Source organism: Hoplias malabaricus, chromosome 7 (assembly GCF_029633855.1).
Source record: "Hoplias malabaricus isolate fHopMal1 chromosome 7, fHopMal1.hap1, whole genome shotgun sequence".
Classification (NCBI taxonomy): Eukaryota; Metazoa; Chordata; class Actinopteri; order Characiformes; family Erythrinidae; genus Hoplias; species Hoplias malabaricus.
In genome coordinates this window covers 16,816,293-16,833,056 of record NC_089806.1, presented here as the reverse complement: position 1 = coordinate 16,833,056, position 16,764 = coordinate 16,816,293, and the positions used below count along the sequence as shown (strand labels likewise).

Sequence of the window (16,764 nt, the reverse complement as noted above, 5' to 3'; positions counted from 1 at the left end):
ATGCATCAATATCAATAGTTATATATTATTAAAAAACGTATTATATTATTACTATATATATTATATTATATATATAACTGTAGTATAGTTTATTTTCCAGCGTATTATTACCTGTGTATGAATGTCTGTGTAGATGGTGTGCAGAGAGTTCATTTGAGAGCATGTGGGTGCGTTTACCTGTGTACATATTGTTGTGTGTGTGTGTGCCTGTGTGTACGTGTGTGCATGCATGTGTATCTGTGTGTGCACCTGTGTTTGTGCCTTTGTGTGCAGTCCTGTGTGCATGTATTAGTGTGTGTGAGTGTGTGTTTGTGTCTGTGTGTATGTGCACATGTTTGAGTATATGGTCATATGCTCACATCTCTGTTTGTACCATTTATATTCAAGTTAAAGTAAATTTCACACATTTTATTGACATCAAATGAAAATTTTGTGACAAATTTTAGTGTTGTGGTCTTATTCCGTTTTATCTATCATACTATACCATAAACCCATCTAATATTCTGTTTATATTTTTATACTAAGTATTTCTTCAACGGTTGTTTACCCAGCACACTAAAGATATGTTTCATGAAAGGGACAAGGGAATCTTGAAATACTCGTTTGTAATTACTGTTCGTAACAGAACTACATTTCCCACAATTCATGTGGGTAACAAGGCAGTTGCCATTTTTTATGTACTTCCTTGTTATTTGCCGAAGTATTAATGATTTTTATCAGTAGACACAGGGTCTACTCATTAATAACACTTTGTTCAGTGGGTCCATACTGAGACATGAGTGGTGTTTGTGTGGAACTGTGAGCGAGGCGGCGGGCTTGGGGAGTGACGTCACTTGTCTCAGGAATCAGCTGGAGTCGTCGGTCAAATATTACACTCCGGGGTGTTTTGCCGGTGTTCTGGTGTGTGTGTGAGAGAGAGACTTGCTTACAGTACAGTCGAATAAGATACCTTTTACTGAAGTGGGTTGGACTGCGAGAAAGCAAGGAAGCCGGAGCTTAGCGACATTCTCTATAAAACACTGAGGTTAACGGACTGCGGTTAACGGCAGGGCTCTAGTTAGCTTTAGGCTACAACTCGGTTACCGAAATTAGCGGCATCAGCTCCTTGGCTAACCACCGAGCGACCTACTTCATGTTCTGGATCAGCACAATGACATAACTTAATGTATTATTTAAAAACCACACGTTGATGAATGTCTTCTCTCAGCTCTCAGACTGTCTCCGGCTCTTCTGAAATCTCTTAACTTCAGCAGCTTTCTGTGGCAGAAAGTCTGCCTCCTGCCATAGGTGTGTTTCATAACTAAAAAAAGACTCCAACTACAGACAACTTCAACGCCCCAGCCTCCAAACCGAAGATGAAATGCGAACGAGGAGAGGTGATCCTCAAAGCTGCGGAAATCAGAGGTTTTAGTTGACATCGACCACATCACAGTTGTGCTGACTGTGAAATGTAGAGGTAAGAGCACAGTAAAAAGTCGTTTATCTGTCTAATAAACACACCAGCAGCAGCGTCGCGTCTCGATTAAAGGGGAAATCCACTGACGTTTTAAAATGTATGAATAATGTGGACAAAATCCGTCCTGCGTGTTCGTTGATACAAATAATTGGAACAGAAGTTAACACAGAGTTTGAGTGAACAATCAAAACAGTTTTTATTAGACGGAATTCCGGGGTACATTCAACACATTTAGCCTTTTACCTCCTGTTCTCCGAAGACCTCGCTTTCTGACTCCTCTTCTTACACTATGTTCTGTCTGACCCTTAAGCAAGGTGTCTGTTTGTGATTGGACCTCAATTTGTGCGCATCGGCGTTGCTAGGCGGTTGCTATGTGTGTATAACTTTTTCTGTCTGGATATGTAAGTGTTATTGAACATTCTGTTTTGCATCTCTACGTCCTGTGTTGCTGCTTTTTTTACACTTACTCATATTGCCTAAGCTTTGCAAGATTGCTCAAGATTAACTGTCTGCATATACAGAGCATATTAATTGCTATGAACCCCTGACCTTCCTGTTTTGACTACTGTCCTGCATGTATTCATGTTGCCTAAATCTTGCAGGGTTACTTTAATGTCAACTAAAACCAAACCATACAATTACTTTTATTAATGATATTTTCCACAATAATTAGATCATTAAGATGGAAATAGAGTCATATTCAGAATGCTTTAGTCTGCTAAGTATAGTTTGCAGTGATGGTGATAGGAACCAGACATCAGAGAAATGTAATAACTCTGCAATGTCCCACAGAGAGATATTACAATACATTGTTGCATTTCTTGATTTCTGAGACTTTGTTGTAAGGACGTTTTGAGAATGTTTTGGCCTAAAACATAGGTACACACGGGATAAGGCAAAATAATACCCAAAGAATTTTACCAATATCATGATTATGTTTAAAAACACAAAAGACTCATTGATGATTTTGGACAGTAATGGTGGGCTGTTTGCATTGTAGAGGTTATGTACAAGGTAAAGGAACTGTAAGTTTTTTTTTGTTGCATGATGTCACATCACACCAATCTGAATGATTAGTTTACTTCTGAATGAGTGAAATATACAGAAATTTCAGATATAAAAATCCAACTCAGTTTATTATTGATGCGACAATTGTTGAACAGTCTGTATGTAGGAGTGAGAAATAACGCGACTTTGTGGTACAATTACAAACCATGAGTATGTGAGCTCCATATCTTATATATATATATATAAGGCAGTAGAATGGTAGAACACACACACACACACACACACACACACATATTATCCACATAAGAGAGCCATTATCCACAAGGTAAGGTGGTTTATTGAAAGTTTTAACAAGTCTGAAAATAATATAGACCATGATCCATGTCCTTCACAATTAAGAGATCAAAACCCATTTTAACACTTACGAGAAATATTCAGCCGAAGTTGTAAACAGCACATTCCCCTTTCCACTACATCATCATAACACTAATATAGGGAATATCTGTCTGGTGGAAGACTGCTTGAAATCTAGTGCAGTTTCAGAAACACATTTTTAAGACAGCCAGATGTTCTCTCTGGTCACTGTTCTGTTCACTGGCTATTTTCAATCTCATTGGCAAAGTTTGTACATTCTACAAACTAAAGCCTCCATCAATTAAAAGAGTCGCAATCCTGTGTAAGCAGTGGGGATTAAAAACTGGAGCTGAGAGGTTTGTTTTCTAAAATGTGAGGAAATCTTTAAGTACGTTTGTTAATGTGATGTATAATAATGGAACGGGGATGCATCCAATTGCTTAATGACAGTTTTGTGGGTGTGCCTTTATGCTTGTGTTCTTTTATAAGTGATGCTGCACTGTGTGTGCCTCACAACCCTGTTTCCTATCCCACAGCTTTCTCAAGGATAAAAAGAGAGAGAGCAATAGTGCAGCTTGCCTTCAGAGAGTATGTCTCCCCTGCTGCATCTGCTTCTCTTTTGGTTTATGTTAAGGAATGCTGAGTCCCAAGGTTACATGGGCTATGGCCTGGATTTTACAGCAAACTATGGCAACATCATTTACCCTGTCACTCGTCCTGCAAATGCCAGCCGGATTTTCTATGGAATCATGTTTGACGCTGGGAGCACAGGCACACGCATACATGTCTACACCTTCATACAGAAAGACATAGGTGAGCACTAGATTCTATCATGGCTTACAACACTGTTTGATCATCCTGCATGCTGTGAATTCACTTTTTTTTCTTTTCTTTAGTTTATAATTTTGTTAATCTGTCAAATGAATCACACTTTCCTCTTGGCTTGCTGTAAATGTCTTGTGAAAGACTCAGCTTATTATTCTGATTTCTTTGCGCTCTAGAGGAATTACCACTTTTGGACAATGAAATGTTCCGTTCAACCAAGCCTGGTTTATCCGCCTATGTTGACAACCCTGAAAATGTGAGTACTTCACTTTTAATGCAAAACTCTCACGTACACTTTTAACAAGTTTTGGAAGTTTGTGTTATGCTGCTTCCAGTATCTGGAGTGACTTGTTCTTCATCAAAGGATGCACAATAAGAAATGCCCAGATCCCAATTAGTTAGTTTATTTTGCACCAAACAAGCTACCTGCGTTCAGCCAGTTTATTCGCACATAAAAATCTTGTGTTGTAAAAATCAAAGAAACAAAACACATTAATGTGTGTGTGTGTGTTTTGCTGTGAATGTGTGTGATTAAAGGCAGGACAATCCTTGAGGCAACTGATGATTGTTGCTAAGAACACAGTGCCTCGTGTCGAGTGGAAAAGAACCCCAGTGGTTCTCAGAGCTACTGCGGGATTGAGAAATCTGCCACCAGCAAAAGCTCATGCTCTTCTAGAGGAGGTAAAATCCTTGTAATTGAAGCATGCATTTTGGTTACGCAGTGCCTTGTCTGTGGGTTCTTTAGAACTGACCAAGGCTGGGTTTCCCCCAGAAAGCATCTTAGAATACAGAAGATTCTAACACCATCTAAACACCAAGATATTTTTGGGAAACTGGGCTCAGAGTTTTTTTTCACCTTGCCTTATATGCTCTTGCCATCAGGTTCGAGATGTGTTTGATGAGTCTCCGTTCTTTGTGCCTGCTGACAGTGTAATGATGTTAAATGGAATAAATGAAGGTATGCCCACTTTTGCTGGTACTGATTAAACACTTTCAATATGTGTTGAAGATGACTGATTGGTATTGTCAGCAAACCAAACCTGAGCAAGTTCGTCTAAACAAAATTACAATGATAGCATCTAGGTAACGCATGAAAACAAACTAACCACTGGTACGGGAGTCTGCTTTTACATGTAAACTATTTTTTTGAAAAAGATTGTGCTCATACAAGAAACTCAAGCATCAGCAGTGAGGTAATTTAAGTGCCTTAGCTATAATAAGTGTGGATTAACTAAATTATGGTAATTGCAATGGAGTTTTGTTGAGACAGCATATTTTAAAAGATGTATGAATGTAATTGGGCCCCTGTCAGGTTGTAAAACCTGCTTATTATAATTTGTCTGGAAAAATAAGCCATGGCTTCTATGGAGAGCTAACTAAAATGCCCTCAGACATGATGTTAAACTTGTAGAGAGAAATCTTTTCAATTATAACAGACAATAAACGAACATGACATTTATTCCCATTTTCTTGTAGGGATCTTTGCCTGGGTGACTATCAACTTTCTGACAGGTAACAGATTTTTTTTGTCCTAACTCAGAAAATGGGGCCCGGTACTTGTGTTATTCTGTTTAACCTTTAGTTTCAGGTGCTGAATTAATGTATTGTTGATTTTCAAGTTAAAAATATTCATAATTTGACTGACATTTGTCTATGATAGGCTTCACAGAGCTAGATTTAATGCTAATGGTGTTTGGACAGTTTGACAAATTCTTACTTGTGTGAGTCGCTAACATCTCCCACTGTGATAAACATTGTCACACCCAGCTGAACTTAACCTTTGTAATGTCTGACCACAGAACATCAGCTTATTAAATGTCATACTGTAGTGTAGTTTACATTGAGCACTGCTACAGCACTTCTCCAAATGACCTCACATACCTAATTAGTCAGAAGGATGTTTTTAAAGCTTTATCAAGTTTATTTTAATGCTTTTTTGTTTGTTGTTGTTTTTAAATATTTTTTTTTATTTTTGCTCTTTTAAAAATAATCTGACTTTGTTTTTCTTGAACAAACACAGCTTTAGAAATATTTATATATAATTTATTGTAGACTTCAGATATCTGTCTAAAGCACTGGTTCCCTTGAGAAAAATCCCTATACAGATATTGAGTATCAGTTTAAGATTTCCCCCCTTTCTTTCTCTTTCTTTCTTTTAATACTTTTAGGTCACCTTTGTCCCAACATAAAAAAGACAGTGGGAATTCTAGATTTGGGTGGAGGCTCAACTCAAATTACGTTTCTTCCCAAATCAAAAGTGAGTTTAAATCCTTTTTAGGATTTAAAAGCTGTTTGAATGCTTTAAAATACAGAGATTGTTGTTGTTTTGTCCAGTACTGTATCTTTAACTAACAATGATTTAATTTCCTCTTCAATTTTTTTTTCTTACAGAAAACATTTGAAAATGTCTCTGCTGATTACAAAGCAAAATTCACTATGCTTAACACTACCCAGGTGCTGTATACTCACAGGTATTTGCAGAATTTTCTTACAAACCTCAGTTCCAATGCAGGTTGTTACAGCATCTAACCAAACACAGTATTCCATGATGATGTGTAGGGGTTATTCATTTTTTTTATTGTTTATACATTTTTAGTGTGAAACTGATGCCTGCAAAACATGCCCCAAAAAAGTAGGGACAGGGCTACCTTCAATCTAGGAACTTTTTGAAGTTGTTTTTAAAATGTATCTAATCATATTTGAGCCCCCTCCAGGGTGTATGGCCACCTTGCGCCCAATGATTCCAGGTAGGCTCTGGACTCACCGCGACCCTGAACTGGATAAGCGGTTACAGATAATGAATGAATGAATGAATAATCACGTTTGAGTGTCAGTACGGTGGCACAGCAGGTAGTGTCGCAGTCACACAGCTCCAGGTCCCTAGAAGTTGTGGGTTCGAGCCCCACTCCTGGTGACTGTCTGTGAGGAGTTGGTGTGTTCTCCCTGTGTCCATGTGGGTTTTCTCCGGGTGCTCTGGTTTTCTCCCATGGTCCAAAAACACACTTGAGTGGGTGGATTGGTGACTCAAAAGTGTCCGTAGGTGTGAGTGTGTGTGTCACCCTGCGAAGGAAAGTCACGCCCTCCAGGGTGTGTTCCCGCCTTGCGCCCAGTGATTCAGGGACCTACCACGACCCTGAACTGGATTTCAGACAATGAATGAATGAATAAATGATGAATAATCATGTTTGCATAGAAGAGGCCCCAAAGAAAGGAATAGTCTTTCCTGAGCTTGCATCTCTGCCTGAAAATCTACAGCTAGTATAACAATTTGAGAATAACATTGATTAATAAGTAATATTAATAATAATATTAATAAAGTGTTGGTTCATCCTCCATTATGCTAATTATTATCAAATCTATTTTGAAATTTGGACAAATCACTGTGTGTAAGGGGTAATGCAAAAACAGCAAACATGCTGGGGCTCCTTAGCGGGTCAATGGCATAAGTGTTGTCATTGCGACGTCGACTCATAGATCCACAGTGATACCTCAGGCGTTCTAAGCTGTCAGTTTTGAGAGCGCCATTTTCCTCCCTGTCTCTGGGTGTGGGGATAGACCCTCCCTTCTCCTATGACATGGTATAGTGCCATCCAGCACAGATCTCAGTCGCACGTGGTGCACTTCATTAAGAAGCATTGGTGGCAGTGTGACAATAGATGGTGGTTGACATCATGCATCTTGGAGGAAGCACATGCTTTTCTTTTTGACTTTCCTTGTCTTGTTCGTGTCTGTTTCATGTACACGTTGAACAGAAAAGAATGAACAACTGCTACATTTTGCATTTTGTTTTTCCAGTTACCCGAAGAATGGAATCAAGGAAGCTCGAATTGCTGCTATTAGTGCTTTGGATTCAGGAGGTACAGCAGTGAAGTTATAGCATTGTGAATTTGGTTGTTGTTAAATAAGGAGTACATTATGTGACATTCAAATCTGATTGTCAGGAACAAATGTTTGAGGTGTTGTTTGGCCTAGTTTCAGGTCAGGAAGGGACAGTATTCAAAACTGCCTGTCTGCCTAAGAACTACGAAGGGGAGTTCAGCTTTGGAGGTGTAACATATAAACTCAGGGGCAATCAGGAAGGTAAGTTACAGACATGAGAAATCAATATATATATATATTAATCTTTAACATTCATTAAGAATTACAGACTTGCTGCTTTCACAATTTTTATTCACATTTTTCTCTCAAATTTTAAGGTCACATTGGATACAAGTTCTGTTACCAGGAAATGCAGAAGGTTGTGAAAGGCGTCATACAGCAGCCATATGAGCTGAAAGATGGTTCGGTTCTCTATGCCTTCTCTTACTATTTTGACCATGCTGTGGAGGCAGGCCTCATTGGTGAGAAACAGTTAATTCTGTGTAATTTAAACAACAAAAAGATTCTTTCCTAAATACAAAAATCAATTGCTTAAACATAAAATTGTCTTATTCTAGTTAGAAATAAGTGAAGGCCAAGCAGAGGGCTCTGGATTGGCATGTTTATTAAGCAGGTTTTCTCCATTTATTAATGACTTTGTGGAGCTTTTTCATGTTTTATTATTTGAGGCTGCTTTTTAAATGTACAAATTCCAAAAGTTGAAAAGTTTGCCATTTAAGCTTTTTGACATTTGAAGAATAATTGTAAGTAATTATAAAATAACAGCTTTTTACTTTACCTCACCTTTATACTTAATTTTTCACTTTCCTCTGTGACAGATGAAGACCTCGGAGGAGCAGTAATGGTTCGGGACTTCAGGAAAAGAGCTAAAGAGGGTGAGGGAATAGGATTGGTAGTTTTTCATTCCTTGATTCTTCCTAATTTCAGCTATTTAAATGTAATTGCTAAACGGTGAATGGTAAAAACTGATGACTGAAAGAGTACAATAGGTGTTCAGGGACCATACAGGTGTCTCTGTCAGTTACCACTGTAGAGCTTGCTGTTTGTTTTCTCAAGAAAAATAAAATCAACTCAATGAAATAATAGAATTATCATTGGATTACTAAAAATTGTTCATCTTACCAACTCGCACTTTTCTGTCATATCATTAGGTGTGAATCTTCCATGCACTCTTTTACATTTATTTACGTTTTACATTTTACGTTTATATATTTGCACTGCTTAGTTTGCACTTTTTGACAGAGGGAAAGCTGCATTTCAGTTCTCTGTACTGGTGCTGTATGCAGTTACATCTACATCACTTATTGTTTGAGATTATAAAAATTGACCTGAGCATTTTTTAAGTATATGACAATAATTTAAAAACAAACTTTTTTTTAATAGTCTGCAACAAAGCCTCAATGTTTAAACCAGACAATGCCTTCCTATGTATGGATCTAACATACATAACCTGTCTGCTGAAGGATGGTTACGGGTTCAAGGAAAACACAGTCCTGGAGGTAAGTTGTAGTGATTGAAATGCAGTTTATGGCCTAACATCAGTGAACACTTGCTTGACACTTTCTTAAAAAAATGTCTCCCATTTATAGTAATAGACTACACTCGTCTGAGAAGTCTTAAAACTTGTTTTGGGAACATTTACATAAGGATTTGATTAAATTAAACCCCAATAACATTAGTGAGGTCAAAATACACTGGTTCGTTAGTTCTGGATCACTCGTTCCATGACTCCATAGCTCAAAATTCAGTGTCTTTACATCCCTATATCTGACTCATGGCATTGAACCTGGTGACAGTACTCATGTGCAGGTGCTCCAGAGATCCATGTCATGCAGTTCTGGGGAGATTATACAAGCTGCATTCACAATTGCAATTCAAAATAGGCAGTGTTTAGGGCGTCTGTATTCATTTGGAAATATAGTGTATGACAGTTTAACCAACGTGGTTTTTTCTCTCTGTGTTGGTTATTTTTCACAGAAGACTGATGATCTGTCATTTTATTCTTTTTCACAGCTGACCAAAAAGGTGAAGGATGTGGAAGCCAGCTGGGCATTGGGAGCCACTATTAATTACTTTAACTACATGAAAATTCTGTGAGAAAAAGAAGACTGCCTTTACTAGCTCCTGTCAGCCTTTCGTCTTGAAGTATCATTGCTTACAATAATGAAAAATCCACCTTACATTGTCAAATGACGGCACTGATCTGTTTCATGGATCTAGAATTCCTTCAAAACAGCAAATTTACTAAGGTGCCTTAAGGTGTTGAACTACCTGTGACGGCCACACACAGCTATTAATGAAACACTAAGCTGCAGTGAAGGCAAACTGTGTATACACCAGCGAGATTGATGTTTATGCAATGGACAGAGTACAAAATAGGAAATAATCCTAATCTATTTGATTTATTTTGTGGATGCTCAACAAAGAGGGCAAAACCAACAAAATGCTGCTCTCAGACACTAGTCATGATCCTCTTCAAATATTGTAAATATTGCTTTTGGTTTTAATCTATGTTGTAGGACACTATTACACAACCTGTTTAAAATGAGAACTCTAATTCCTGATGCTAGTTTTATCTTTCTACACTACGTATGGTGCATAATTTAATCTGCCCATGTTGTACATTTTTCATGTATTTTATGATTTTCTTTGAGATTTACTTGATATTTCTGTAGTTTTTAGTTTTGTTTTTTTTTTTTGTACAAGAAACCACCATGATTTTTTTTTAATAACGTAAAGGCGTTTCACTATTGCCCAAGTGTGAAGTGTGGACAGCAGTGTAGGCAGACAGCTTGGAAAAAAATACTATATTGTAGTTATACAATTAAAGATATGCTGTTTGTATACATAAATAATTATAATGTAGTAATAATACTGATACAGTGATTCTGGGTAGGCTCTGAACACTGACCAGGATGAAGCAGTTACAGGAGTCTGTGTTCAAAACAAATCTGTTCTCTACATACATAGCATTGATTTAGCAGTTAGAATGCATGTTTTGTCATACTTTATACTGTCACTTATTGTTGTTCACTCTTAATAGCATCTATTATTTGCTGAATGGTTTACCTTGTCCTGTACTTGTCACCATTTTTGAAACACAAGTGATAAGGATTAAAAGTGGAAAGTCACATGTTAAAGTTCCCAATGTTTCTCTTAAAACACTGAATGGTTCATTTTACATCAGGGGTGCACAACTCCAGTCCTGGAGGGCCGGTGTCCAGCAAAGTTTGGTGATTCCTCTGCTAAAACACAACCCTTAAACCTGTCAATTAACAGATGAGTTGAATCAGGTGTGTGAGCAAAGGAATCACCAAACTATTGGAGGCTGGCCCTCCAGGACTGGAGTTGTGCACCTCTGGTTTACATGATGATCAATGGCTCTTGCTTGTCACCTCTAAATGTTCTTCACTACATGATGGATGCATTTTTGCAGAGATATTTATACATACTATTTGTGCCTTTGGAGATCATTAAAAGTGGTTTTGACAAGAGAATTGTCTCATTTTCTTAAACATAAAGCAACACAGTATGAAAAGACTACATACATAAATGCAATTCTTAATAATTACTTTATTTACAAACACTGCTATAGCAATGCCACCACATCCTCTCCATAGCTGTGTCCTCCAGCTGTCATGGAGACCAGGTCATGAGGTGGAGACAGTACCACTATTGGGTCTGAAGGACCTGGAACACAAAGGAGAGAAATTAGAAAATAAAGCAATCTGGAAATTAGAATATTCAAATTATATTAAAGCTATCTGAATAAAATCCGCTCTAGAGGACGCTGTGTACCTTGTGCCCTCATCATGGCATGGTGAAGATTAACTGGTTCCACAACTGTCGTCATAGTTACCATGGAATCATTGGTGGCACCATCAGCCTCAAGCAAACTGCTGTGAGTCAGTGCCTCTCCTGCCAATCACAAACAGCGCCACATCTGATGAAGTGAGAAGCCCTTGAGCCTAAGATTTCTTCCCCATTTCCTCTTCTGTGTGAGACTTATACACTCAAGTGATTTATCAATGTGTAGATCTTCACCATAGCTTGTTAACAGCCTGATGTATTTTAAGTGAATTATATTACAGACTCAATGGTAATTGTATTACATGACACAAAGAGATATCTTATTACCTGTTTCTCTACTTTCAGAACCTAGAGCATCCTCTCCATGACGTTTCCTCATGTGGACATTTCTGCTACCACTCTGAGAGAACGTCTTCCCACATATGGAGCAATGATGAGGCTTCTCTCCTGGTAATGAAAAACGATTGCGGAAATCAAACTGAGATCATCTCATGCTGTTATGATGACTAATCTGATCTGACTAACAGCTTTTTGTTCTCCTCTTATAAAATGTATAATGCTCTTCAGCAGCAGGCAGTTTTAAACATTATAGATGTAAACAACAACAACTACAACCAAAACTCCACCAGGAGGTCACCGTTTAAAAACGTAAAAACAAACAAAAAAACACCACAATAGTGAAGGCCATAAAATCACTCTAAATATGATCTCTTCTTATACTTTTACATTTAAATTCATCGTTCACGTGCTCACCAGAATGCACTAGCATGTGTTTGCGGAGGCTGGAGTACTCTGCAAAAGAACGTCCACAGTTGTCTACTTCACAAACGAAAGGCTTCTCACCTTGGACACATTGCAAAAAGAAAAATGATGAGAGAAAATGTATAACGTATATATGAGAGAAATGTATAACATCCACATCATCTATATGCATGATTTATGATAAAATTAGTTTGGAGCTAAAAAGTATTCAGTCGATTTTAGCTATTTGACTTCAGCTATAGTTGGAAATAATGAATGCTCACTGTAAAACAGCACTTCACTGTTGTGTGTGTTATAAGGTTTTGATGGTTAAAAATATCTAATAATTTTATTGTGTTTTGCAGAAGAGCAAAATATGTAATGGTAACATGTATCTAATTCTTAACAGAATTATATACATATAGACACATAAATGTCAATTTCTAAAAATCTTCAGTGAGCTTGGAATGACTTTGCTTACCTGTGTGTGTGCGTTTGTGGTTCTTCAAGTTACCAGCCGTGGTGAACTTCTTGCCACAGTTCTTCTCATTACAGATAAAGGGTTTTTCGCCATTGTGGGTCCTCATGTGCACCTGCAGTCTCTGCAATACGTAAAAACTCTTCCCACAGCCTTCAGCTCCACAGCGGAATGTGCGGTCATTCCTGAAGCGGAACCACACACAAAGGTTAATATGCAGAAGGCCCTCAGATCAAGCACACTGCTTTTTCTTTAAGTAATTGCTTTGCAACAGAAGCTCAAATTCAACTCATTAAATAAACTTTGGATAATGCCCTGGTGTTGCACAGAAAGGAGGAAATCAAGGGCTAGCAAAGAAAAAACGAATAAAGATAAGTCCTTTACCTACCTGTGTGTTTTTAGGTGGTATTTCAGATGTGCAGGCCAGGTAAAAGTTCTATGGCAGTTCTCATAAGGACACCTAAGAATCTTATCTGCAGATGTACGACTGTTGCGTGGTGGCGCGTCCTTTTTTGGACCCTCTGACTGGTAGCTATGGACATGGTCACCTGGGCAACAAAAGACTTTTTTGATGAATTCCCTTATAACTTCTGGTCAATGTTTTAAAAATTGTAGCAAGTTCCAATTCTACTCAGAGCTTAGATTCAAATATAGTTAAATTGCAAAAAGGGAAAAAAATAAACAGCCATGTCAGGATCATTAATCTAAATTAATTTGGACACTACAACATCCAATCAATCCAAATCATCTATGTCTCTTTCATAGAATATTAACTATAAAGTTATAGTATTTTAAATAACTTCAAACTTGGTACAAAGTGAGGAGGGTTTTATTGACTTTCCTCTACTGCTGTATCATTTACCCAAATAATAAAATAACTGGACCTGACCCTGTCATTGTTCAATGCCTCAGAATCCATTTGAGAGCAAATAAACATGATCAGAACATCCCTAATAATCCTGTTTGCTTAAATAATATGACAAACAGTTCTGTAATCCCAAAAAACTGAACAGTTCTGTCTGAAAAATATTCAGTTGTTAACATGATTGGACTAGGTCACTTTCCAAAAACAATGGTTCTTATTGGTATAAGTTACTGGACATTACTATTGCTACTAGCCCTGGCGTCCTTTGCCAGCTGGGCTCGAGTGGCAGCGATCAGACTGTCGTGGGCCAGCTCCTGCACTCGCAGGTACCATGGGGCACTTCCATCTCCACACTCCCCTGCTGATATCTCCTCCTCTGCCTCGTCCACGTCATCCTGCACAAACACCAGCGGTTCCGCTGATGCTGCCAACCCTTTACAAAGAGAGAGACAAGACTCTTGGGATCAGTGAATATTTTTTGTAAATACAAAACAAATGCATGGCAATAACTAAAGCAGGTGCAGTACCTTTAGCAAGGTTGAGCAGGACATAAGAGGTACTGTCTGGTTGCTGGAGATCCTGAAGTATTGTCGGTGGGGTTGGTGTTGGAGAGTGAGACTGAAGCTGCACTACCAAGGGGCTTCGCTCTGGCCCGAACTCTGACAGTGACGGGGAAGCTGCATGGCTAAGAGTACTCTCTTGAGACATACAATAAAGAAACACACTTGTAAATAGAACATAAGCAAGTGGGTGTACATTTAGTGGCCAACAGTAAATAAATATGTTTCATAAACTCAGCATATAAAACATAAGGCCAAAATAAAATATGTCTGCATAATAATCAAAACTTCAAAAATCTTGTACCTGGAAGGTCTAGCTGGCTGCATATGGAGTTTTCAGGTGAGGTGAGGAGAGGTAGGCACGGTGTTTGAGGGTCTGATTCCTCCAGGCCCTGGCCCAAGGGTATGGAGGCGTTCTGCACAAACTCGACCAGCAGCTTTACAAAGAAGAATGTTTTTACTTGTGTGTGTGTGTGTATATATATATAAATACACAATCACACAGGACACTGTCTAACCAGCTGTACATGATAATGTTTTCCATATCACAGCCCCCTCAGAGAAAGCCTTAAAATTCTGTTTTCCTAATTTTGACTTTTGTATATTTGTTGGACCTAATTGCTCTCTAAATTATAAAAGTACGTCATCATAAATAAACATTATGTGTTGAAAGACATGGAATACAATTTTATATGAACCTGCATTAAGTGTTAAAATGATTTTACAATCAAACTAAAAATATACTGCTGTAAAGTTTTTTTTTCTTTAAACAGTGACAGTATGTATCAGCATTTTAATCATTTCTAATTAATTACACTGACAAAAATGACAGCATTATATTGTTGTCTAACATCCTCTGAAGACATTTCCTACTGACTGAGCTCTCTGTGAATAAAGAAAATCCTCTACTTATGAACCATTAACTTAAAAATATGAATGTCAATGTCCATTTGTTTACAATTTGGTTAAAGTGCAATTGGTGACAGCATAAGCTCAGTTCATATCTCAGGCACTTGTCAGCGTGTGGGTTTCATCATTTAAGTAAATGTTTACAACAAAGCTGTAAAAGTACAGCAGTCCCTCTACAAGTACCTCCTCCTCCTGTCAGTAACATGTTTCACCAGACAATGTATGACAGTACTGTGCTTTATGCTGTAGGCTAACTAAAATGCTGGACGCATTTGTTGACGATACTTTGGGCTCAGCACTACTGAGCGTTTTATATCAGACCAGTGTGAATGTCTTTATTTGAATTTGTAGTGTATGTCTAATCCACCTTTACCCGATGTGCTTTGGAACCATACCTCAGGTTTGGAGTCAAGCTCATCAGAAAGCATGGATTCCGTCTTATAAAGATCTGAGGTGAGCAAGAGAACAAATGTTAGTAAACCTATGCTGCACAAAATGGAAAAAGGGCATCAATTTACTTTTAATAAATTCAGAAACATGAACAAACTGACCCTGCTGACGTGGACACAGGGGAAGACGGGGTCAGAAAGATCACTTCACATTACAACTATCAGGGGTCTGTGGAGCGTTGTCCTAAAGCCTAAACGAAGGAAAAATAATAACTCCTTTTTTTTTTTTTTTTTTAACTAACACAAATGTAAACAGGTTGTACGATGGCATGAGAACTTCTTGTTGTTTTTTAGTGCAACGTTAAACATAAATATGGTTTTCCAAACTGGCCTTGCAATTAATTTTGTAGCTTATTTACAACATAAATAATACAAATTAAATTCACATAACACCAGTTGACCCCACATATTTTTTGAAAAGTTTCGTTCTTCCTTCCCTTCGAAGTTAAAATTAGCTTCCTATTCGCCAGTAGCTTTCATGAATTTGCAGTACCACCTTAAATGAGCGCCGGAATGTAGGTAAACCCCTCTACCATTTAAGGTGGAACGGACAGTTATTGTCTTATTCTTGATTTTAAAGCCAATTGAGCTGTTTTCGTTTAACATGGTATTGAAACGGACAATTGCCAGCACTGTTAAATAATATGTAACCTCCACTATCGTGAAACAACGTCTAAATCTTCGCGTTTAATCACTGTAGCTGTTAGCTATCCGACTAGCTGCTAGCTAAGGCTATAACAAGACAATTCGCCAACTGTACAAGACCAATTCAGATTTCTTCTTTTAAGCGGTTCGATGGATAAACCCTAACGTGTCGTACTCAATTTAAAACAGCTATACTGCATTCATACCTCCATCTTCAGCAGGTTCAGACAGAAGACAAAAACAACACAAACAAAAGCGCAGTGCAAGTGTTCTTCCGGAGGGAGGGAGCTGCAGTGACACTCGTAGACGTCGTGTTAATAATGTGATTCTGGGTAGGTTCTGGGCTCTAAACTGGATAATGAATGAATAATGTTCCAAGGTTTAGTTTAAAACCTTTGCAGAAGATCAGTGGAGTAACCTCCAAATTAATTCCATTGATTTTGAAAAAAAAAATCTTTGAAGCTTTGGCATCTGCTCCAAACACAAAAGCATAAGAGTAGAGTAAAAAGACAATAAATTAATTACTAATTCATTCACTTATTCATTGTAACCTCTTATCCAGTTCAGGGTCTCGGTAGGTCCAGAGCCTACCTGGAATTACTCTGCGCAATGCGGGAACACACCCTGGAGGGGGTGCCATTCCTTCACAGGGCGACACACACTCACACATTCACTCACACACATGGACAAATTTGAGTTACGAATCCACCTGCATTGTGTGTTTTTTTGGACCGTGGGTGGAAACTGGAGCACCCAGAGGAAACCCATGTGGACATGGGTAAAAC

At 38.1% G+C, this 16,764-nt stretch overlaps 2 protein-coding genes across 3 annotated transcripts; one reads left to right on the top strand and one right to left on the bottom strand.

Moving 5' to 3' along the window:
• The first annotated feature begins 738 nt into the window (after positions 1-738).
• Positions 739-11,018, top strand: entpd5b (ectonucleoside triphosphate diphosphohydrolase 5b). Of its 2 annotated transcripts, none has more exons than XM_066676719.1 (14): positions 739-1,456; positions 3,355-3,631; positions 3,820-3,899; positions 4,181-4,324; positions 4,526-4,601; positions 5,120-5,155; positions 5,812-5,900; positions 6,035-6,114; positions 7,439-7,500; positions 7,622-7,723; positions 7,840-7,983; positions 8,341-8,397; positions 8,906-9,021; positions 9,536-11,018. In XM_066676719.1, exons 2-14 carry the CDS (start codon positions 3,409-3,411, stop codon positions 9,617-9,619), a joined length of 1,293 nt encoding a protein of 430 aa, XP_066532816.1. In that variant the 5' UTR covers positions 739-1,456; positions 3,355-3,408; the 3' UTR covers positions 9,620-11,018. The 2 variants fall into 2 exon arrangements, with proteins under 2 accessions (XP_066532816.1, XP_066532815.1); XM_066676718.1 differs by having other exon boundaries at positions 7,616-7,723.
• Positions 11,019-11,077: 59 nt separating this feature from the next.
• On the bottom strand, positions 11,078-16,341 carry znf410 (zinc finger protein 410). The gene is made up of 12 exons (XM_066676716.1): positions 16,186-16,341; positions 15,437-15,525; positions 15,281-15,333; positions 14,281-14,413; positions 13,944-14,114; positions 13,658-13,849; positions 12,940-13,099; positions 12,555-12,736; positions 12,086-12,175; positions 11,660-11,779; positions 11,321-11,440; positions 11,078-11,212 (listed from the first exon to the last, which is right to left on the bottom strand). The coding sequence occupies exons 3-12, from the start codon at positions 15,311-15,313 to the stop codon at positions 11,112-11,114; spliced, it is 1,302 nt and encodes a 433-aa protein (XP_066532813.1). The 5' UTR covers positions 15,314-15,333; positions 15,437-15,525; positions 16,186-16,341; the 3' UTR covers positions 11,078-11,111.
• Between the last annotated feature and the right edge of the window lie 423 nt (positions 16,342-16,764).